The 24,410-nt window shown below is 37.7% G+C and overlaps 1 protein-coding gene across 5 annotated transcripts in view; it reads left to right on the top strand.

Annotated features, from left to right (window-relative positions):
• Positions 1–18,644: 18,644 nt before the first annotated feature.
• The window catches only part of CHD2 (chromodomain helicase DNA binding protein 2), a 122,081-nt gene continuing 116,315 nt past the window's right edge, over positions 18,645–24,410 (top strand). For 4 of the 5 annotated variants that reach the window (XM_041752311.1, XM_041752312.1, XM_041752309.1 and 1 more), the window contains exons 1-2: positions 19,562–19,697; positions 20,576–23,494. In XM_041752311.1, the coding sequence (XP_041608245.1) occupies positions 23,394–23,494 (101 nt within the window). In that variant the 5' untranslated portion in view covers positions 19,562–19,697; positions 20,576–23,393. Of the gene's footprint in view, positions 19,223–19,561; positions 19,698–20,575; positions 23,495–24,410 lie in introns of those variants that run through there. The other variant, XM_041752310.1, reaches the window with a different exon arrangement.

Genomic DNA, 24,410 nt, shown 5'->3' with positions numbered 1-24,410 from the left:
TAAAGGGGAGTCACCCCACAGTTGAGCTGTGGGGGCCTACAGTCAAAGATGGAATAAAACAAGAGGTAGATGGTTCCGGGGTGGCAGGCCAGGAGATTGACAGTACTAGGGTGGGGCCCACGTGTAGAAATTTAGATAGAATGGACCTGACATCTGCCAAATTGGAGGGAAGCCCAATCTGGAAGGTGAAACATTTCAACAAAGTAGAAGATGGAGCAGCTGGCAAATCAGACAACTCAGAAAGATGGAAGATCCAACTGAACCTATCTGGCAGAGGGGCAGTATTCAAAAAGAAACTGGGAGATGCAGAGGGAATGGGTCTAGAGCCCTAGCACCTGGGCTCAAGCCTGCTTCTGGTGTGCCTCAGCAGTGTGAGCCTGGGCAAGTTAAACTTCTTGTGTCTCAGCTTCCTAATAAAGAAAATACAGGGGAGTAACAATAGTCTCTCATCAGGGGTGCCAAGTTAACCTACAATGAGGACTTAGAACAATGCCTAGCACATAGCTAACTCAATGCTTTTTGGCCCTTACTATTTTTTTTTTTTTTTTTTTTGGCCCTTACTATTTTTAATCAAGGCCTGTTCAGGCCTGCATCGCCGGCACAGAGTACTTGGTGAAGAATATGGAAAAGCAGAATCATAGATGGATTCAGGTAGTGGTAGGAAGGGAAAGGTAGTGAATGATAGCATAGCAAGCACACACAAGAAGAATGAAGAAAAAGGGTTCAGGGTGGGACTATTTCAGAGGAAAAAAAGTCTTGTTGCAGGCCTACAGGGCTCAAAGCTAGACTATAAGGGAATGTCTCTTGGAAATTAAATGGAGAAAATTTAATTTCAGTTAAAGAAGTACTCTTTCTGTGTGCCCACTTAGTGCTCAAGTTAAACTGCTAAGAAGGGTGGCCAAGTTGCATAGAAGGAACCCTAAGATCTTTATGTCAAGAGACTTAGATTCTAAGCTCCGCCCTAGGTAGCTGATGCCCAAGTCAATAAACAACTGTGCCATTTTTAAAAGAATGGCCAGAGATTGTTCCTAGGCCTGACTTAATATTTAGCATACTGAGCGTAACTCAGGGGCTGAGTCTCAAGAGAATTTAAGAGTTGCCCCCAAGAACCAGCCTCTCAAAGAAATCTGTTAAAACTAAGAGCCTCCGGTGTTCCTCCGGTGTTCCTTTTCTTTTCCCAAGGTCCCTTGCCAAAAGAAGCAAGACTTCTAAAATGCTGGCAGCCGGAGAGAGCCACTTTTTCTTTTCTCATCCATTTCAGGAAAGTTGAGGTTTTTCGGTTGTTCCGTTGAGTGCCTAGATTGCTTCCAGATCAAAGTAGGAAGACCTAGTGGGGGAAAAAAAAAAAGAGAGATTTCCCTAAAGAAAATGAAGTTTGTTTCGCTGAATTCTCTGGGAGAAGGCTGGACAGGTAGACTGTGATTGCTCAGGTTAAAACTACGCCTTTAAACAAGTAAGTGCCCAGAAGTGGTATGGGGTCCAACCGGGATTATAAAACACTGATTCACGAAGTTCTAAGGACACTGGACCTGGGAACAGGCTGTCTCATGTAAGTGGGCAACAACAGGAAGGTCACTGGCCCTCAAATAGAGGGCAACTACCTGTGGGTGACGGGCTAGGGGGAGCCGCTAGGCTGGAACACCACTGGTCCTGACTTGGCGACCCTTAGGCAAGGACCGGTTGGTGGGAAGAAAAATCTTGAGTTCTACAGCTCAAGATGCGGCTTGTTTGCTCGTCAACCCGTCAGTCATTTTCCTTTTTCTAAAAAAAAGAAGCCAAAAAAATCTGAGCTCAGACACACCGGATTCCGAGCTTTTTCCAGAAGTGCAGCCCTCCCCTCGAGGTCTCCGTACTAATGGCAGGAGACCCTGGCCTACGCGGCGCCAGGAACCGGCCCCCGACTCCCCCCCTTCCCCGGCCAGGCCGGAGGGGTCCGCACTGCGGGGCGCAAGGCAACAGCCCAGCTCCAAACCCAGAGGTTCCATCACCAGCCAATCGCGGGCTGGTGCCCCTCAAGAAAAGCAGAAACACCGACGGGAGGTGAGTGGCAGTAATGTCAGCCTATCCGCGCGCCTGCAGCCGAGGGGGTGGGAGCACAACCAGCCAATAGAATCGAGGTGGTTGTTGTCAGGAGGGAGGAAGACGCCTGCGAGCGTGCGTGAGGCCGCTCCCGGGAAGGGGTGGCAGGAAGCTCGCGCAGCCAATGGCCGAGGCGGGCGGGCGGCGGCGCGCGTGCGCGCTGGGACCCGGGGCTGCGGGCGGGAGGCGGGGAGTGGGGGAGGGGAGCGGGCAGGAGCGCGGCGGAGCTGCTGCTGCCGCCGCAGCCGCCGCCGCAGCGAAGAGGCCATGTTGTGTGGTGTGTGGGGCGGGGGGGAAGGAGGAGGAGGGAGTAAAGCCGAGAGAGGAGACGGGAGAGAGACACCACACACACACGGCACAAGATGGCCGGAGAGGCAGCAGCACCCCGAGCTGTCAGGCGCTCCGCCGCGGCCGCAGGGCTCGCCGGCCGGCGGGGAGCGGCGCCCGGGCGGTGCGCGGGCCCGCGGGAGCGAAGCGGCCGCGGCTGGGGCGAGGCGGGCCGCGCGCCGGCGTCGGAGCCCGCGCCCGAGGCGCCCGGGCGGCCGGGCCCACGACGCCGAGAGCGGCGCTGCGGCAGCGGCCGCGGAGGCTCCCCGGGGCCCCGGCGGCTCGACCCGGCGCGGGCGGGAGGCTCGGGCGGGCGGCCCCGCGCGGGACGCGGGTGCGGGCGCCCGGGAGGTGCCGACAGCCGCCTCGGACCCGGTGAGTGGCTCCCCGGCTCCTTTTATTGTCCTTTGTCCTTGGGAGGAAAAGCAAAATGTCCTTGAGCGCGCGAGCAGGAGGGGGCGGCGGGCCGGGCCTCGGCGGCCGGCTCTCCCCGGGCGGCCCCGCCGGCGGCGCCTGCTGGCTCTCCCCGCGGGAGGCGCCGGGGCCGGGGGCCGGGGCCGGGGCCGGGCCGGGGGCCGGGCCGGGGGCGCGCGGGGCCCGCCGCAGACCCCACGGGGGGCGCCTCGCCGGCCTGGCCGCCGCAGCCCGGCCGGGAGAGGGGCGGCGGCGGCGGCGGCGGCGGCGCAGGCGGGAGCCCGACGGGGACCGCGCCACCACGGCCCCTTTCTGTCCGGGTGAGTTATTTTGCTGTGGAGGGTGAGGGGCAAAAATTCCTTTCAGGTTCTCCAACGGGGGAGCTTTTTAACCCCTTTCCGGCGAGGTGGAAGCTCCTCTTCATGGTGGAATTTAAAAAAGAACAATGGAAGCCTGACTACGTTTAAACAAAAATAAAACTTGTTTTTTTTTTTTCCCCCTTTTGGGTGTTGGCTTTTAACTCTTTGCAAGCCGATTTTGAAAACGGCTGCAGTGTTAGAGCTGGGAAGGTACTTGCTGCTTGTTAAAAACCCCTATGACGTTAAGGTTGTCTTTTAAAGACGCAAGTGGGAGAAGTGCCGCTGGTATTTCAGAAATTACGAAGACAAGTTGACTGTGCCGTCAAGGCTGTTTGGTGGAAGTCGGTTTTAATTTCAGGGCTAGACGATGACGTTTGACTAAGATAGTTTATGTTATCGATTAGTTATGCCAAGATGAGCTGACATTCTTGATGTTTGAATAACGCTTAAATAGACTGTTTGGTACTTTTTAAAAGGTCGTAAGGAGCCGTTATCTGTAACTTAATCACACCTGAACGTTAGAACGTACTTGGATCAGTTCCTGGACTTCTAAAAGTTGAAGTTAGCACCATTTTATTGTTTTTAAGAAATAATGTACGTTAGCACAAGCCATGGTCGACAAAACTTTTACAAAGGAATATTCTGACGCCAAATCTCTTTGTGAAGTTACTTTCTCGTAGTGTAAATATTAAAGTAGGACTGTTCTCGGTAATGGGCGATGAAGAGGAGCCATATTTGTTGCATTTGTTGCATGCATAAAAATCTAGATATGCTCAAAACGGAACAGTAGTTTAATAATAAATCCTGCTTTCTCAAAAATTTGCAGAGTCCTCTGTAGTTCTGAGTCTGAAAGAGAATCGAGGGGGGATTTAAGTCTGATGATTCCAAGAACAGACCACAAATGCACAAACCTTTGTGTATTTTAGAATATATTTGTCTTCATTCTGCGGTAGCTGTTGTGTTGTAAAGGTGCAGATCTGCGTAAATATAGTGTCGGGCAGATATACGTAGTACCTAGAAAATCAGAGTTACTGGTGTAATCCACTGTATTTCTGATGGTAATTTTGTCAGTGAAATTGTTTTATGTTCTGAATAGCATTCATATAGTCCTACATGTTACATCAGTTGCGCATATCTTGATTTTACAGAATCTTAGGTGCCAATGTTGGTTCTTCAAAACAACATTTTTGAAATTTGGGAACACTGAAAGTAGTTTTAAATGTATATTCGGAATCTTTTTTTCGGGCTCCTTTTTTTGAATGGTGAAATGCAAAATAATTGTTAGCATTTTAACCTCATAAGATCTTTTTACGGGAGAAATGGGGGAAGGGAGAGACTGAAAAATGTTCAAGACCCTGGTTTGAAATTGAATAAAGGTCATAGATACTACATGTTTTAGACTTGCTTAAAAGACAAAGCTCATATCCCACTTGGTGAGATCAAATAACTTGTGGTTTAAAAATTTAAAGTAACCAGTAGCCATTTTAACTTGACCAATTTCTCCTGGAGGAGTTAATTTTTAATTGCTTATAATTGTAAAAGGTATTTTCTAGATGCTAATGGAAATTTTAACATGATTTCGGTTCTTAAATGGCAAACTTTTGTGTATTGCCTGGCATCAAAAGAAAAAATAAAAAAACAAGGTTATAATCCTAAATCTGTCTGAAGATGTGAATTTTCTGTAGTTTATTTAATCTCAGTGCCTTAATATCTAGTGTTTGTCCATGCCACTAAAAGATGAGGACAACAAAGACTGATGTGTTACTAAGAAATAACTGCAACATTAAATGTAAAGGTGGTGTCTTAAGCTGTCCCCAATTTGTCCATAGATTGTGTATTTGGAATATTTTCTCATTGTTTTATCACACTGAAACTTTGGCCAGGAAATGTTTAAAAATCAAAACGTTGATATCATCTTTTTTTTTTTTTAAGGTAACTTAACAAGATTAAAATTAAATTGGTTGATGATGGTTCTGAACAAATACAGCCCTTTTATTTGAGGTAAGACCATAAATTTTTATTACTTTCACTTAAAAATAAGCCTATTTGGTTTTTATTTTGCTCTTTGGTAATTTATATTTCTAGTAAATAGTGATGATAAGTATGAATATACTAAATAGCTGAAATAATTTTGCCAAACCTTTAAACCTGTCTATCGAATGAAAAGTATATGTGCTTAGCCGTTGTAACTTAATGTGCCTTTTGAATAGTTTAAAATACTGAAGGTCTCTTAAGCCTTTGTTTAATTTTGGGAACAAGAAAAGACTGATTATATTTTGAGAAAAACTGAACCAAAGATACATTTTTTTTCTTTCTAATTCTCTAGTGTACTGTGCAAACTAATTTTCTAAGTATTTAAAGATGAATTTATTGGAAAATTTGAGCTAGTCAATATTCATAGTAGTTCATTTTAGGGAAGAACATTTTAAAAATCAAGTTTTGTGAGCATGGATTTTAGTTTTTGTTCTCAATTAAGTTTTAAAACACTTACTCCTACTTGCTATTTGTTGTTCCATCAATAAATTGTTTAGAATATTGGTGTGTGTGTTTTTTTTTTTTTCTCCTCCAAAAGGTATGCCATTTTGAAGACTGAGATCCATGGAGTTTTATCCTTGAGTATAAAAGGAAATATTTGCTAAAATCTTTATTTTATATAGCAAGTAAGTAAATGTTTTATTCAATATCTGAAATTTAATAGCTACCAACATTTGAGAAGGAAAATATCACTGAAGTTTGTCAATGAAACATAAAATGTAGACTGTTTATCTCAAAAAGGAGATGAGAAAAAAGCCCATCAAATTCCTTTAACTTATATCAAAACACTTTTGTATTCTATTAAAACAGTTGATGTATGTAATTTATATCAGCAATAAGACATTCAGTACATTTCAGTATTATATTGCATCAGGATTATGGTTAAATCAGTAGTTGAATTATCAGAATCATATGGCTTTATAATCTGAAATTCTTAAGCCATTTTTTTTGACGATCTAGATCATGTTTTTGAAAGGGCCTAGAATTTTCCCTTTGCTGATCTTACAGTTCTTAAAAGAAGTATATTTTTAAAATGGAAGACACTTTTCACATTTCAGTTCTTATTAATGGATTTAATATATTTTACCTGTCTTTATGATTTTGTTTTCAAACAGGTACTAAAACGAGTTACCTTATAAGAAATTAGAATAATACATCTAAAGAGACTTGTAATTTATAGCTTAGTAAAATTATTTTTAAAACATAAAAGGAAAATAATTTTCAACATGTGTGGGATAGTTTGGTACCTTAAAACTAGATATGTGAATGAAAAAAATACGTCTGCTAATATTTTTCAAGAAATGTTCTTTTTGAGTTAACACTGAACATGGAAATTACTGTCAAGCTGATGTTAGGGATTTAGCAGAGAAATATGTATATATAGTAAAAAGATATCTTAGGATATTTTAAGAGTAGCCAAATAAGTAATACGAGGGCAAATTTATCTTTACCCTTGAAATCTTTTATATCTTGATGTTGGCTTATTGTATTCATTGAAATAGGTGATATAAAGGTAATTATTTTTGTTGTATTTGTTCTAGCTTAATTTTTGCTTTTCAGTCATTTTACGATTTGATCAAATTTGTGTATATTTTAGTGTGCAAAAGAAAACTAAATGTTAGACTTTTAACTATAGTGTTTTTAAAGATATACAAACGCTTTTCATTTTAACCTTTAACACAAATGCCAAGGTTAGGGTTTCTTGTATGCAAATGATAGGATATTAGATTAGTATTCAGCTGTGGTTGGGTACTATTGTAAAAACTGAGAATTGGGCACTCTTATAAAAGCTGAGAATTGTCCTCTTAGACACAAGTGTATGTGAAGTATAATGTAATTTTAAGTATAAATCAGCAATAAATTTATGGCTACCGAAGATACAGTTTGACCCATTAAAATAAAAAACGAATGGTCAAGGTTAGAAATGTTAAATGATGATTTTTATTTTTGTTTTTTTTACTCCAGTATCAATAAATATTAAAAAAATCTAAATGGTGTAGTAACTTCTAAATTAACCCCCGAATCTAGTGGAATACAGCTTCCCTTTTATCACCAACAAGATAAAGGATTATAGCAAATCACATTCTAAAAAGGTCTTAACATGTATTTTGACCTTCATGATGATGCTTGTATTCAGTGTTCTGATATTTGCTGCTTGAGTCATGCTTGTAAAATAGGCAGTATGTTTGATAGACAAAAGTAATGGACAAATTTCATTTAAAAAGTAACATTTACTTTACTAACTGTATTTTGCCTAAGAACTAAGGTAACACATTTTTATTTTGGCATTTTGAACTATTAAATCATAAAAATCACTTGATTGAATTGGTGACAATGTGTCATTGCATTTGTCACTATGGTACTGTTTAAAAAAGTACCTGAAATTCCACAGAAATGAAAGCAGCCATGCTCATAGTTAATTACAACGTTTCCATGAACTATGGTGTGCTACTTGGAGGCTACATTATGTGATACAGGTAACTTTGAATATAAATTTTCTTCCAAGTTGAATTCTCTGTTATTTGTAGTTTTTTGATTGCTTAAAAATTTGGACTGGACAACCAATTAATTTACTTTCTCTCCTCCAAGATTTTTTGTTGAGAGATGTAAGGGGGAGAAGATAATAAGAGGACCTCTCCATCTTCATTAATGAGTGGTGTGTGTGATAGAGTGGAAAATACAGCTGTGATTCAGCAATCTGGAGGGGAGCTTCTAAGTGTAGATTAGCCCTGTAATCTTGACATTGACTCTGGACCTTAGTCTCCTAATCTACAGAAAGTATTTGGAGTTTCTAATCTCCTAAAATACTTTTAGCCCTTAATTATGTGATAAAAATAATATTAAAGAGTATCTTATTCCTATATACAGGGAATAATTTGTAATTTTTGCATTAGAAATGCTGTTTCTGTGAAGAAATGATGTGAATGTGATATATAGTGTACCTGACTCTTCATGGTAGACATTCTAAAATATTAACAATATAAATGCAGAAAGTTGATTTTAAAAAATAGTTAAGGTGTGAAATTGTATTTAAACGATTGAGATTTAGAATGCTGCAATAACAAATTTGTTGGATTTTTTCCCCCTAATTATTAGATATACTTGAAATTTAGTGTATTTTATGTAACATTTACAGCTGGCTATCACAGTTCTTTATGAGGATTCATCATTTATATGTTTGACATAATTAATTTCCTTTAAGAAATTTTTATGCTTCAAAGCTAAATATCCTCATTTCACCAACTACTTTGACCTTCCGGGCTGAGCGGCTCAATACAAACTTCTAATTTTCAAATTGGCTGTTATTTCTGAATGTAATTAACCTTTACAATTTAAATTCAAGGATGTTCTGAAGTTTATAAATAGAAATATATGACTTGATTTCATAACATTCAAGTGGCATGTTTCCTACAATCAGATGAAATTTTGATTTGTACACTGTACAAAGCTAGATCTGTGTTTTGGAAAACAATCCTTTGCTTTTTGAAATTAAGCTATTTATTTGATAATATTTCCCAAACAACGAATTATACCCTTAATGTGTACTACATAGTGAATTAAAATGATCATAGTCATTTTGATTTAGATGATCAAGATAGTTTGCTTAAATGGTTTCTGAGTTGACTTATGAATGTTAATGACTTTATTGCTACATTATTTTTGTGGAAGATATCATATATTTTACAGTACTCAGGTATTTTTTTTAAAAAGATTTTATTTATTCGTGACAGAGAGACTCAGGTATTCTTACTTGAAATGTAAAAATTGTTCTAAGGACTTTCAGATTAAGATTAAAAGGTGACAAAATTTTTTAAGAAAAGCACAAGTGGGGTAATAAAGATAGGAGTCTGCCTTTAAAAAGGATCAGGAGTCAAAATGTACATTGCACCTATAATTTTATATTAAATGAGAATCTATAATATTGCAAGATATTAAAGGTAGGGAGGAATAATAGCAAAATTACCAACTTTTGTAGATTGCTTAAGCCAAGCTTGGCTCCTCCCTGCCCTTTTTAAAGGAAGGCAGAGTACTACTTTCTTAGTTTTAGGGAAGGAGATAGTATGGTAGATTACATTGGTGTCAGTAATTTTTGAAGTGATGCAAAGTGAGATCCAAGTCCTTTTTTTGCTTCTGGTGGAGTGAGGCACATACTCTTACTCATAGTAGCTTTTTAATCATATCTTCAGACCAGTGTGAAGGATTTCCCTCAGATATTCTTTTACCAATGAAAGTCAATTCCACTTTTCTCTTAGGAGTTAAGTCAGTTTAGTTCACTTGATTTAATATTTGTCTTTGTTCACAAACTATCCCTTATTAAAGTCAGATTAAATTTGGAAGCTTAAAGGTAAATAATGCTGTTTCTTGTAAATTACTTGATTTGTTAACTTGGTGGGGGAGGATATTTTATTTAGCATCTAAAGTCTTAGAGATAATTTTTAAGCAGATCTTTATATTTATTTATTATGATTGGTCAAAATGACTTAAGGGATTTAGATTTGGTAGTATAATCAGGAACTTTTCTTATATTTTGAAAATTTGAAATCTTAGTCCTGTAACAACATTTAAGTAGGTTTTAATTTAAATCCTAAACTATTGTGCATTATAAAAGTCCTTAAATTACCTTTTTTTTTTTTCTTTAAAGATTTTATTATAGTGCACATGCACAAGCAGCCTGGGGTGGCAGGGAGGGAGAAGCAGACTCCCTCATTGATCAGGGAACCCAAGCTGGGCCCAGGGATCCTGACGTGGGGCTCCAGGATCATGACCTGAGCAGAAGGCAGATGCTTAATCACTGAGTTACCCAGGCGACCCAAATTACTACACTTTAATATTGAACTTGGAGCTTTTTTGATAGCGTTACGTTATGATTTTTATAGTCATACTTAAGAGCAGAGTGACAAAAAATACATATCTTAATTCAGAGGGCATTTGAAACAAACATTATTTTCCATGTTTAGTTTATGGGGCATTTCCATCTAGTGAACAGCATGGATATGAGACTTTTGTTATCAATTACAGATTTTATTTATTGAGGACAAAGAGCACACGGGCTGGGGGAGGGGCAGAAGGAGAGGGAAAAGCAGACTGCCAGCTGAGTGGTGAGCCTCATCCCATCCCAGGACCCTGAGATTATGACCTGAGCTTAAGGCAACATTAACCAGCTGAGTCACTCAGGTGCCCCCCCCCCCTCAGTTAGATATCTTAAAAAGAGTTAGTGTTGCTTGAGTAGGTCAATACAGTTGGTAATAAAAGTTGTTTGAAATTTTGTCTAAAGTTTCCTTTCTCTTTACCTTAAAATAGTTGGATTAAAGTATTTGATGATGTAAAATAATAAGATGATGATAATGAGTGAGAAACATGACCCTGTAGGTGGGTAATGGAAGTTTTCTTTCAGAAGTCTTGAAAGTGGGGAGGGTGGGGTGCCTGGGTAGCTCAGTTCGAAAAGGGGCTGCTTTTGGCTCAGGTCATGATTCTGGGATCCTGAGATTGGCCAGTGTTGGGCTTCCTACTCAGTAGGGAGTCTGCTTCTTTCTCCCCTTCCTGCTTGTTTGTACTCTTTCTCCTTTCTCCTTGTCTCTCTCTCTCAAACAATCTAAAAAGAAAAAGTTAAAAGTGGATTAGATGAACGACCAGAAATTGGGTAGTTCTGTACTGTTAAGAAGTGATGTTGGGCTCTTTTAAACAACTAGTTCTCCACCCTGATTGCTCATTAAGTCTAGGGAGACCAGATTTTATCTACTCTGTTGGAGTTCTTGGGGACTGAGGCTTACCCATGGTTTTTAGAGTAACTTACTCTGCAGGTGAGCCTCCTGTACATCCAGATTTCAAATCCTCGGGATTAGAATTTACCTTATGCTTGGACTATACTGTTCAACAATACGTAAATGTCTTGGTTTTCTGATGAATGATCCTTAGGTTGAAGTTTGGGAAAAAATCATGGCATTTTAGTAGTCTTTTTATCTTTTTCTATGCATAATATTAGGTTCTTTTTGTTTCCTGCAGAAATGTGAATCCAGAGACTGAATTCTCTAAAGGGCCTGTACAACGTAATAGATGTTGGTGGAAGCATTTAGTAAGTTTTATTTAATTTTCATGTTTCTGTTTTTTAAGTTTTCAATGACTTTGGAAATTTGAATAATTGAGTCAGTTGGAGAAATATAAAGGGATTTAGTGAAGCTCAAAGCAGTACTACAAAAAATAAAAACTATGGTTAGATGTGTGTGAAGTTGATTAAAATTTTGCTTATTTGTTTACTCCATTTTTTTTTTTTTGTTTTGTTTTCTTAAACTGATAGAATGCAAAGTAATGTTTCTAACATTTCATCCTAGATCTGGGTATTGATAAACTATCTCCTGTGTTTGTAAATAAAGTTTTATTAGAACACAGCTACACTCTTTTATTTATACATTGTTTCCTCTGCCACTATAGCTGCAGAGTTGAGAATAATTGTAGCTAATGGTCACAAACCCTGAAAGGTTTATGCTATCTTGTTCTGTAAAGAAAGCTTACCTGTCCATGTCCTAGACCCATTTCTTGTGTCAACTTAATCCTTTCTATGTAGAACTTCCAAAAGAAGCTCTTGGGTTTTCTTTTGGTAACAGAACATAATTTTTCATGAATTTCAATGTAAAAATTATAGTAAATAAAGTAGTTCTGAACTTTGCTTAAACTTGAAAGCCCAACAAAAAGTTCTTTTCACACTGGAGTTATCTTTTGGTATTAGAAGACTTGGTTACTACTACTGTGAAATAGTTATTCTAACCCACAACATGAGGAAAAACTATAGAAATGAATTTGGCTGAATCCTCTAAAGGATTTATTTATTATGACAACTTTTTTTTTTTTATTATGACAACTTTTGAGGTACGATAATTACATACCGGCTGTTTCATAAATACTTTTGAATCACATTTGAGAATGTAAATTCTAAATGATAATTTTGCTTCTAATTAGTACTTCAACTTAAATTATATAAATGGCTCCTAGATCCTGCATAAGGGTGAAGTTCTGGGGTTTCGTTACATTTTGATGGGAATGGTAAGGGCAGAGATGAAAACTTTCCTAATGTACAATTACTGATCTCATGCCTCATATTTTAAAGAGATTAATTGCCTGGCACATAGTGGATGCTCAGTAAATAAACTTGATTTTTGGTATATCATTTGTTAAACATTATTTATCAACTAGTGTTTTAGGTCTAATTGGAAAACAAAGTTAAATTTATTATTAAAATTTATATTTTAATGCATTAACTATGTCTGAAAACTAAAACTTTGACTCCGTAAAGATTAAAAGGGATAAGAAACTACAACTTTCTGTATCAACACGTACATTTTGTCAGACTATAAACTAATACAGTGACAGTGAGGAAGATTTGTTGGATTGTAAAGCCTTAGATGATTCTTTTTCTTAGTTACCATAATTGATCTTACTCTCTTAGGGATCAAATAATTTTGTAGTTAGTTTTTATTTAGGACCCAAACTTAATAATACATTGTAATCCTGTTGAGGATTCAAGCTACTTTTGGTAGTAAGACAATCTATGTAAGTTCACTATTAAATGTTTCCAAATTTAAAGACCAGAACAAGGAAGACTAAAATCTAGTCATAAACACCAAGAATCTTAATTACATGATGGGAAGAATCAATTTCTACTCCTTATCATTATATTTGTCCTTTTGGTTTTGCAGTAAGTATTTGAGTTTTGAAGTGATATAAATTAACGTTAATGTTTTGTGGCATTATTAGAGCCACCTGCTTTAAAATTAAGAATCAAAAAAATAAAAAAAAGAAAATTAAGAAGCATTAATCATTTCTTACTCCTTGTAATCCTTCCTCCCTGTCCCCCACATTTTTTTTGCTATTTAAAAAAATGGGAGTTTGCTGGGAAGTAGAGGTAAGGAGATTGCTTATGCTTACTTTAGGGGACCCCCTTGTAAACCCAATGTAGTAATTGGATTGCTGAATTGCATTTCAACTGATTGTTTACTTTTCAGCTAACTTAATTTTACAATGTCCAGTGATTTTGGAACAAACTTAATGAATTCGAATTTTGAGAGATTTCCTTGCTCAATTTTCTATTCTTAAATTTCTGGATGTACAATATTTAGGGATTTTAAGAGATAGCTGTTAGTACCTTCTTATTCTTACCATAGAAACTTACTTTTGCTTTTGAGAATTTTCTTAGAACAAACAATTTTCCTTAAAAAGGAGATCTAAACTATAAACATCAGAGTGGAAAAATTTTACCTGTTCATCGAATGATCTTGAAGCCTGTATATAAAAACACAAAAGATCTAGGTCTATTTGATGATGGAATTCTAGATCAGACCATCTTTTCAGTATGTCTGCAGTAATTCACAAGTTATTGGAAAGATGTAGAGTAGTAGGGCTTTGATATCTGAACCCTACTCAGTTTTCTGTACTGACCTTATTTTAATGCAAGATTAAATTATCTTTTTAGAGCAGAAAATGTTTTAAATAATTGACCTCATTTATCCAGTGGATTTTTCAGAGATCTTGTTGCTATTGGAATATAAACTACTTTGATTAGTAAGGTTAGTTTGTAGATCTTCATGTACTTTGATCAGTGTGGTATATAGGAATAGTACCTAAATAACATTTATTGAGGTCTTTCTACGTGCCAGATAATGTAAAAGCTATAAATGTACTAATTTAATTCTCAGTACTGCCACATGAGGTAGGTGATATATTTCTATTTTACACATGAAGAACTGTGGATTTTGTTACTGAGAAAATACTCAGGCTCACAGAACTCATACCTACTTTCTTTTTTATTTTGTAACAAATTTGCATATTTGCAAATTTAGTTTTTGAAAAAATTAGGAATTCCATGAAAATAAATGGCTTACTTATGAATGCCTCATTGGTGTTTTTAGAATTGTTGATAAGTTTTGAGCGCTTTGCCTGTTAACAAAATTCTCACTTTTAGCTTTCATTGGCTTTGTAGAAGTGCAGACTGACCATGACATTTTTAATGCTCTTGGTAGCATTTGCTTGCTTTCTATTTTTAAAGCCATCTTTATATATATATATTTTAAAGATTTTATTTATTCATGAGAGATGTAGAGAGACAGAGACATAGGCAGAGAAAGAAGCAGCCTCCCTGCGGGGAGCCCAAGGCGCAGTCATGACCTGAGCCAAAGGCAAATGCTCAACCACTGACCCACGTAGGTGCCCCTTAAAGCTATCTTAAATATAATATGATAGAATGATCAGATTGCTAGTATTTTCTAATTTCTATTGTCACACCAACTAGTGCATTTTATTGAGTAATTTTAGAATGATTTTAATGTCATCAGGTTTTCTTCTGAAAAATTTTAAAATAATGATTTTAAAGGGAAAATTTGATGTCCTGGATAAATTTTACCTCTTGTCCTGTGGCAAAATAATATAAAAGCATTGAGTTTATCATTTAATGTTCTAAGAAACTCAATAAATTGTACCTATAGCCATTTAAGTAATTATAATGTGTTAACAATACATTAATGTTGTTGATCCATAATATTGTTTACATCCCCCTCTTCATTTAGAGCTTGATCATACATTGTAACAATCGAGATTGGGGTTGAAATTGTTTTATAATTAACAGTGCAAGAAAAATGATGGTATTATCTTTATACTTTTGTCCCTTAGTTTTAAGTAATGAGTAGTTCAAATGGAAGGTACTTTATTGATAGGAAGAATGAATGAGTTATGTAGTTCTTATTTTAGGGCGGGGGGAAATCAGGAAGGTATGTTGAGGAGAAACATCTTGTATTTCATGTTTATTCCTGATGATGTGACACTCCTTTTTAGTCGTTTTTTTATATGAGTGGCAGTGTCTCTTGGTTGTCAAGTATTTTACCAAGTAGATACTTATGTTGTGTATGTAGATAGCAGTTTAGGAGTTAAGATTTAACTACCTAAAGAGCAAAACTGCCTTATACTTAAATCTCCTAGTCACCCAGACTTTGTCTCTACAAATTTAGTTTGAGAGTTGCAAAATTGATGGAGAAGAGAGAGTTAAAACTTATTTTTGCAATTATGTTTGCTAATGATGGATTAGGATCATTAATAGTAGAATATCCTGGCTTCCCACTTAATCCCCTTAGTTAAAATTATTTAAATAATGGATATGTTTGTGTATGAGGAACATTTGATATTTTGGCAATAGGAGTATTTTACTTGTATTTAATGTGAAATATGCTAGCAGTTCATGGCAAATATTAAATAGGCCAGGTAGATATTTTGCATTTTTGATCATTTTTTTCCCTGGTTGCTACTTATTTCCTGTATTCTCAAATAAGTAGCTGAAGATGCTACCATCTCTGTTGGCCATTTGTGTTATCTAAAGCAAAATTAATTAACATCTGTTGGACTGGAAAACTATGCTGTTATCCACTGCTTTGGTTTTTTCTTTTTTTAATCTCAAAATTCATTTCCATAATTAGTTTTATTTGAAGAAGCTTGGAAAGTTTTCTGCACTGAAATTTAAAATCCATAGTGTTGCTGTAATTTAGCTTTCCAGGATTTTGAATTTGAATTTTTGTTTTTACTTCTCATATTGACAGTGTAACAACATTACGTATGTAAAATTTGAGTATTCACTGCCACCTTTTTATAGTTACATATGTATCTGTGACAGTAGAACTTTGTTACTTGTTTGCAGTCTTGCCATGATTCTCTGAGAAGTGTGTAGTACATACAACTTTAAACTTTAATACAGTTTCATAGTTTAAAGCTGTTACAGCATTAAACCTTTGTGTATGGTAAGAGTATCTTCAAGGTGGGTGGATGTTCTCTGTTTGAAGGAATAAGATCATTGGTATTCCAACAGCATTTTTTTCTTTTAATGTTTTCATCAAGCACCCAGTCAGCTTGAAGAGTCTCAAATGGATCCTACCACTGAGAAAACAAGATGGCAGTCCACTATGGGGAATTGAGGAAAATGGATTAATACCAGAGTGCTGTGATAATATACAACCAAGACAGGGTTCTTTTAACATGGATTTCATGAAATGAATGAAGACATAGGTTTCTTACCCAGCACAAATGGACAGTGGATTTGACTTTCCAAAGACTTTTTGTATCATTAAAACAAGTATATTTTTGACATTTGGAGAAGAAAGATGGCACATTAACACAGATGTTAGTTTGTATGCCTGGAAGTTTTTGCAGTTTGATTTGTATGAGTATGACTTTGTGGAATGTTAACTTTAATAAAATTTCTAACACTTTAAAATTTCTCAGTTTGGGCTTTTTTTTTTTTTAAGCTGAAATTTTGTTAAATGTTCACTTACTGCCTTAACACTTTGACCTTTACAGTTCCCCAGGGGTAACGTGTACAGAATAAAGCTGGTAAAATGGAAATGGTGTGCTGGAAGATGTTTTACTGGGTTCATTAAGATTGGTCTTTTTTTCACAAAATTGTGGAAATTTATTTCAGCATTAAGAAATGGTCGTTTGGTTGAAAAGCTATTTTGTGCTTTTATGAAACATCTTGGAAAATAACTTACCAAGGGGTAATAATAGGAGCTTTAATTTGCCATGAAGATTGTAATTAGCTTATAAAACAAAATGCCTTTTGCCTCAAAATTCAGAATGAGTGATAAAATATTTTTATAAGTTATTTTGTGTTGATGGAAAGGGTCTCTTTTACTTATGCTTTTTAATATTATAAATGTCTTAGAATATTCATCTGAACATTTAAACATATGCCTTCTGTTTTAATAGTTAATATTAATTAGGGGAAGAGATGTTGGATTTATATGAAAGTGTCCTTAGGGTATTCATAAAGGACTTAAAATTTTGGTGGCAGTAATGTCAGTGGTACATTTTATATAAATATGAAATAGGGCTATAATCTATCTAGTATTTTTCTTACTCTGTTTAGGAATTTGGAATAAATCATACATGTCATGGATTACTGTTTGAGTTCTAGGCAAATGCTGCTGTTCCATTTATTGATAATTGACTAAATACCAGTTTTAGCAACTATTATAAAGATGGGGTAGACTTCATTTTGATACACCAAATGACTTGTTGATTCTGTTTTCCCATTATACAGATAACAAGGACTAGTTGAGCTTGAGTTTTTTGTTTTTTTTTTCTTTTGGTGAGAATCATTTCTTGCGATCAGTGTCAAATACCATAATGCACACATCTCTCTGGTCAATACATGTGCAGTATTCTCATTGATTGATTTGAGGTGGTTGGTCGTCTAAATCAAAAGTGGAATTTTGAATTTTGATTTTGGTAGAAAATTTATGTTCTGTGGAAAGTACAGAATTGAAACTAGGTTTCGATTATGGATTTTACTACCTAGAGGCAACATTGTTACCTTTGTTAGGTATAAACCCAAAATAGTTTTTTTCAGTGAGGGGAGGATATTGTTCTGGCATAGTCTAATGTTATGTGAGGAAGGCTTATTTATTTTTGGATTCATGAATGTCTTCTTGGGGTGCTTGTTGAGAGAAAAGTATTAAATAATTTGTTTTTGGCCTTCGTCATTTTGTTTCCGTAGATCAAATGGTGTTGGTATTTAGGAGAATTCACCCTGTGACAATACTTTGATAACTTGCTATAAGATAGGACCAATTGTTATTAATTTGCCATTGTTGAAATGAGGGTATATACTTAGAATTTGATTTGAAATACAAGGGAATGGCTGGGATATATGTGTTCTGTTGGTTTGGAGATGGAGTTTCTTGGGTTTGTTTCCTAAGGGTGCCCATAGTAGTTTCACGCTCTTGAATTTAAGAACTTTGTTTTGTCCGACTCTGTGTGAAGTAAATATATGGTGATTATGAGAGCTTTGGTGAAGTTTGCAAGGTTATATATAATGGGTTAAAGAATTTTATTAAAGGAAAATTGAGATTCTTAGATAAAAGCTAGTTGCCTTAATTTTTGCTCTAATGCAACTGAACACTAGGGAGGCGCTGTTGAGTTGTACCCCCGTTTTCCAGTTGGGATGGAAGATTCCCCCTTTAACTTTGTCTTTAGATAATTTTTGGCTTCACAAAGAAGGCAAGACTTGAATTTAATTTATGAAATAGAGGTTTTGCTTTTATTCAGAAACCATTTTACCCTTGGGGGGGTTAATTTTTTAAAAGATTAATACTTAAGCTAAGCTTTATATTCTCTAAGAATTATCCCTCTTTCAAAATGGCTTGATAAAACACCACTTCCTGTCCAGAGAGGAAGTTATTTTAGCTCAAGGACTGAAATATTTAGCAGATCTTTAGACAAAAGGAACAAATTACATTTCTCTCTGGCTTAAAAAGGGTGCTTGAGCCAGAGGGGGTTAAGAAACCCTCCCTCCTCCCCTTGATGGGGTGGTCTGGAGGGGCAGGGAGGTGTGGGGGTAGGGGTCCTCAGGCTCCCTGGGATGGAGGATCTTTTTTTTTTTTTTTTTTTTTTTGGTGGAGATGAAGGGGTGGGTCTATGGTACATCACCTGAGTTGTGGGGTAAATGTAGAGAGTGTCAATCAAAGGCAGAGCTCTCAGAGCTGGGAAGGAGGCTCTAGATGGCGGCTGTGCCTTAGAGAGAGCGCGCTCTGCTCCCTGCCTTCGCCTCACTTTACGCAACTTTCCCTAACTTTCGGGCAGCCTCAGGGGGCCCCCGCAGCCCCCTGCCTCTCCTAGTGACTTACTGGGGTCGATTTGAACCTTTTTAAGGGAGAAAAGCAGCTTTTAGGAGCTTTCTTTTCGTGCCTTGTTGGAAAGAAGCAGCCGTACTGAGAGCCCAGGTCGTTGTTTTTTCCAGCTTAGAAGCCATGGCGCACCTCCATTTTTGTGCGCTCTCCTAATGAGGTTTTTTTTCTTCCGGACCCGTTTTAGTATTAATTATTGCTTTATTTTTTTGACCAGTTAACATATTGGAGGATTATTGTATTTATTTTTCGTTTTTGTAACGGAGGATTTTGTTTTTATTTTTAATTATTTGGGATCTGCTATTTTTCTACTACTAGATAGGACTCTTGCTCTGGACCTACTACATGGATCAGGTAAGTCCATGATCGTTAGTGATAATTTTAAAGATTTATATGTATAAGTTTGCTTTATTTTCTGTAAATATGAGAAATTCCTGGATGACGCAATAAGATACAGAGATTGTTATTTGTATCCAGTGTGTTACTTTGAGAAACTTTCCTTATTGATAGTGATGATTTCCTCTGTTCGGTTTATCCGTTTTTGGTTTTTTTTAAGGAAAAAATAGAAATGTTTTGTTTTTTGGTGCTTACCGCTGTTGTATTATAACAATATCGTTACATCGTCAGGACTTTGTTCCTGATAATAAAAACCATCGATAGAAGCTGGGACCTTACCTTTCTTTCAACTTTTGACAGTAAATACCTGGGCACAGGACTTCAAAGCAAACACAGATTCCCCCTCCCCCTTAATATTTAAGAATTAAAAGATGATGAGAAATAAGGACAAAAGCCAAGAGGAGGACAGTTCGCTACACAGCAATGCATCGAGGTATGAGCTATCAACTTTCTTCCTTTTTTCTTTTTTTTTTGGTGGGGGGGAACCTCAGCTTACATTGTTTACCTTGACAGACAGGGAGAGCTGTCTGTTTTATTTTAGTATTTTACTAATTTGAGTTCGTTTTTTAAAGCGTGACCTTGAGATTGCTAATATGCCACACCCTAATTTTTTGGTAGCAATTTATGAAAGTTGAGTTGTGACTTAAGGCCTCTTACAGCAGTCAAAAGGTAAGGTACCTTTATTCAAGGGGGCCTTTCCTGCAAACTACAGTTTTTCTGTCAATAAATTTCAGGTTTTAGGTTTTTGTGCTGTAGAAAAATGACCTTGTCGGTTTAGCCATTGCTGCATTGCACCATTTTACATACAAGGCAAATTTTTTCTTTGAAGAATCTAGGATACCCAAACTTGTAACTGAAGGCCATAGAGGAGCCTTGTGGTAGTAAATTATAGTAAATAGACGTTTGAGAAAGTTATATGAATGAAAAAATGTACATTTTAAAATGAAATTGCAAAAAGGACCCTTTGACTGATGCCTCTCAGTTTATATTTTTATTTGACTCTGTATTTCTTTTGATACTCTTGACATTTTAAGAAATTTTGGTAAGATTTATCAAAACCTTTACTCCATGGTTACAGTTCCTGCATTTATGAAATCAAACCTGTGATCACAGAAATCCTGGAATACTCTTAATATACTTCTCTTTTGTGTTTGTTACTGATTATACTTGTATCATTTTGCATTTAAAATATTTTAAGGTTTGCATTTATATACTTATATTCAGACAGTGCTTTTTGGTTGGTAGATGTGTAGTGTCTTATTTTTGCATTTTAGTTGTAGCTGCTTTAAATTTATTGATTTATTTTGACAGAGTCGCCTGGAATGCTTTATCTTCTGAAGCTTACAAACACACTGTTTGTTCAAATCACGATATGTTTCACATTTGTTGGAATATCTTATTAGTGACTAAGTAATAAAGCCTCTCAGATGTTTTGTTGTTACAATCTGTATATTAATTTTTTAAAAGTACATATGAATGCATTTCTTTGACATGTGCTCTTATAAATTGTCATGTTATGAATTTTAAATCCTACAGTTAAGGATGTGATTAATTATATGATTTTTTTTCCCTCAATTTTGCTTTTACTTTTATAATTTTATAGAAGTAATATTAGGTTAGTGAATTTGAAAGTTTTGTTGAACTGGTTTATTACAAATGTTGAATTTTATTTATGTTTTATTATACTTAAAATATTTTGACCCTTGCTTTTAAAAATACTTTTCCAAATTCTTTTGCAAATTAAGTTGTCACACAATTTGGATTGCTGTCTTTTGAAGTGAATTTGCTCTTGTAATTACCTAGATTTGATTTAGGACAGAAAACTTCTCTACTAAACCTAAACTGATTTTTTTCTGAAAAGTAACGGTAATTTGAAGAACTAGGAATCCCCAGGTGTATTTGACAAATTATTAAAGATTCAGTACCTAAAATTGTTGCTCCCTTGAGTATGTCTGATTTGCATAGTCTCACATAGGTTTTGGCTTTCTTATGTAGGGTTTGTGGTTAACATCATTGATGAGACTGCCTTCTAATTTAAAAAATTAAGCAGTGTTGCTCTTCTTTCTTTTAATAATTTGTTTACCTAGAAAACTATTTGGAAGTTGTCATGCATCTGCCTGTTGGCAGTGGGAGATTACAGCTTAACAAGGAAGCGTGTACTGTTCTTTCAATTGATTTTTGTCAGGTAGTTTGATTCACATACCTGATGAATGTTCAAAAATATCTGAGAGACTCCTTGGAGTTTTAAAATAGTTATCTGAAATTGCATACCTTAATACATGTACATAATTATGACATCACTTCCTTTTAAAATTGTAAAGCTTAATGGGATGCTAGTGGTGTTTATTGTGGTAGATGAATGTTAATTTTAGGAAGCTCAAGTTAAGGAGATTGTTCAGGTACTAGTACTTGGTTCCTTAATCTATCACAATTTCTTTGCAAGGACCTAGTTTCCATGGCACAAAGTCTAGTGTTCAGGGAATTCTACAAAAATCACTTTTACAGCCTGAGCCACAAGAGAGGAAGGGAGGCGTTTGCAGGTCAAGTAAACTCTGTTCTGAGAATTAGTTTAGGATCTGAAAGGATTGAGTGCAAGTTTAGGTAAACCTGATACTTCACTGTTTTTGGAAATAATGCAGTGACTTTATAGTTTCTATATAAAGTTTGTTATTCTTGTATTCTTTTGTTAATGCTTTTAACTATGTTATATGTTGTATATCCTGATTTCTGAAGATTAAAAAGTTCACTTTCAAAAATATGATTTCAAAAATACTTGATCTATCTGTAAAGTTTCTAAATATTAAAAGAAAGTTTTAGTGATGGACATACAGAAACCATATACCACACACTTCTTTCCTAAATAATTGTCAGTGGGGTAACGAGTAGTATTGAAGCTTGGAAGCAGGAGACCAGGGAATGTGAATGGACCTGTGTGCACACAAAGGTTCTGTGTGTTCTAGGACGCTGCGTTTGCAGTTTTATCTAAAGAACTGAGACAGTTTATTAAATTTATCTCTGAATCGTCTGCCTTTGAACCAGATTTATTTTGACAACCTGCGGTGCGGCAAAAACCTTCTGCTTTTTAATCCTTTTAGCAGTTAGCCGAAAGACTGGGGCTAATTAGAAATGGCATAATGCAGTTGCTCGGGACTGAACAGGCAGTTTTTAAGTGGCAGCCATTTTATGATGCTGATAATTCTTAAGAATCGGGATTTTTGGGAAGACTCAAAATCGAATGTAAACTTGAAATACCAAAACTCCTTCCCCCCCGTCAGCCTTCCGTTTTTTTGGTTCTGTGGTGCTAAAAGAAAGGGCAGCTTGGTAGTTAGCGCGGGCAGCAGCTCTGTGAGCCCCTGGCATCTTGGTGCAGGTCCAGCTCAGTCACAAAATGGCTGTTCCTTTGTGCCGCAGCGCTGACAGACATACTGCATTGCACTGTGTACTCGCCAAACAGCAGGAAGTTGCCGTGCCGAGTTCAAAGGCCGGCCGGCGCCGGCGCCGGCTGCTGATTGGCTGTGCGCACGCCTGGTAACAGCGGGTCAACAGCGGCGGCCCCCGGCAGGCCCCGCCCCGCGACGTCAGGCGCGTCGTCTCGCCCCTGGGAGGGGCGAACGCAGTGACGTGCTGCGTGCGCCGCCGGGGTGCTTCCTGTCGGTCCAGCGAGCCCGCGGCCTTGGGGCGGAGGGTCGGAAGGGGAAGGGTGCGAGCTGCGGCCGGGCCCGGGGCCGGGGCTTTCCGGGGGCGGCCGCCTCCCGGCCGGTTCGCTTCGGCGGTCCTCTGCGCCCTCCCCTCTAGCCGTCCGCAGCCTGCGGCGTGTGTTCCTCGGCCCGTCCCTCGGAAGGGCGCTCCTTTCTTAGGAGCCGCTTCTACTTTGGGACAAAGTACAAGCCGCTGGTCGAAAAACCTGTGGGGTTTGACTTTTTTTTTCCGCTTTCCTTTCTCCTATCCTAGCGGATTTTTTTTCTTTTTCCTTTTTCTTTCTTTCTTTTTTTTTTTTACCTTTTCCTGTTCAGTGAAGAGATTAGTGAGCTTAATCTTATCATCACTGACCAAAACCTTTTCTCTGTCAGAGGAAATATTTTTGTTGGAAGTGAGACGTCCCAGCGGGTGTTAGCGCTGGTGTCTAATCATGGCTCATAAACACAGGGGCGGTTGTGTGAACTTGTCCCCGTGCATTTTTACTTGGTACCACACATTTTCTCAGTTGGCATTTGATGGAGGAACACTCAGGTCAGTATGTGCAAAGTGATTTATTTTTAAGATTACGGGATACGTAGAAACCAGTGTTAGGAGTTTCCACTTACCAAGACGATGTTAACTTCAAAAATGACAGAAGACGGCGTGTGAGGCACCCGTTAGTGTGCACACAAGTGTCAGGGAGAAAACCGCTCCTTCCAGGTGTTGGTCGCAGTTTGCCAAGGAGCCGCGACTCCCCGAAACTCCGTTGATGGAACGAAGCACTTGGAAGGCCTTGGAAACCTCTCAAGCCCCCCGTTCGTTCTTGGGTATTCTAACTCGGTCCTGGTAATTCTTAATAAAATGCTTTGCTTGTGTCCGGTCTGGTTGGGAAAGCTTTGGCAAGGATTTCTGGCTCTAAAAAAAACAAAACAAAAAACAAACAAACAAACAAAAAAACCAACCCCCCCCCCCCCCGCAAAACCCTAGTTTAGCAACGATTATTTCATGATTGAGTCACAAGTAATGAATTTAAGCTCCAAGAGAAGGCTGTACTACGTTTTCCAACTGTACCCCGACGAAGCGGTGTTGTTCCCCCTGCGCTGCCGGAGTGCTGTTAGCAGGCCGGGAGGGAGTCGTCGGTCCTGGGCCGTATTTCAGAAGTTCCTTGCAGAGTGAGAGAGAGAGGCCGCCTCCGGAGAGATGTGCATTGTAGGTAGACGGGTTTACCTGGGCATCTCTTACGTTTCCGAATGAAGTTTAAAAAAGTTAAAATTTGCCATAGTAGTTGGCTTTGTAGGTTCACACAATTTTGAAGCTTTTGGAAGAATCTTTTGAATAGCTTATAGAGACTTCAGGTGAAACTGGAATTTTGGTTCTGTAGACTTGCCCATCAGGTTTAACAAGAGATTCTTAAATTATGTTCTCAGGTATAAATTACATATGCAAGAATTAGCTTTAGAGGTGAATA

Source organism: Vulpes lagopus, chromosome 4 (assembly GCF_018345385.1).
Source record: "Vulpes lagopus strain Blue_001 chromosome 4, ASM1834538v1, whole genome shotgun sequence".
Taxonomy (NCBI): Eukaryota; Metazoa; Chordata; class Mammalia; order Carnivora; family Canidae; genus Vulpes; species Vulpes lagopus.
Note: the sequence above shows the minus strand (reverse complement) of the source record. Positions and strands in the feature narration are given on the sequence as shown.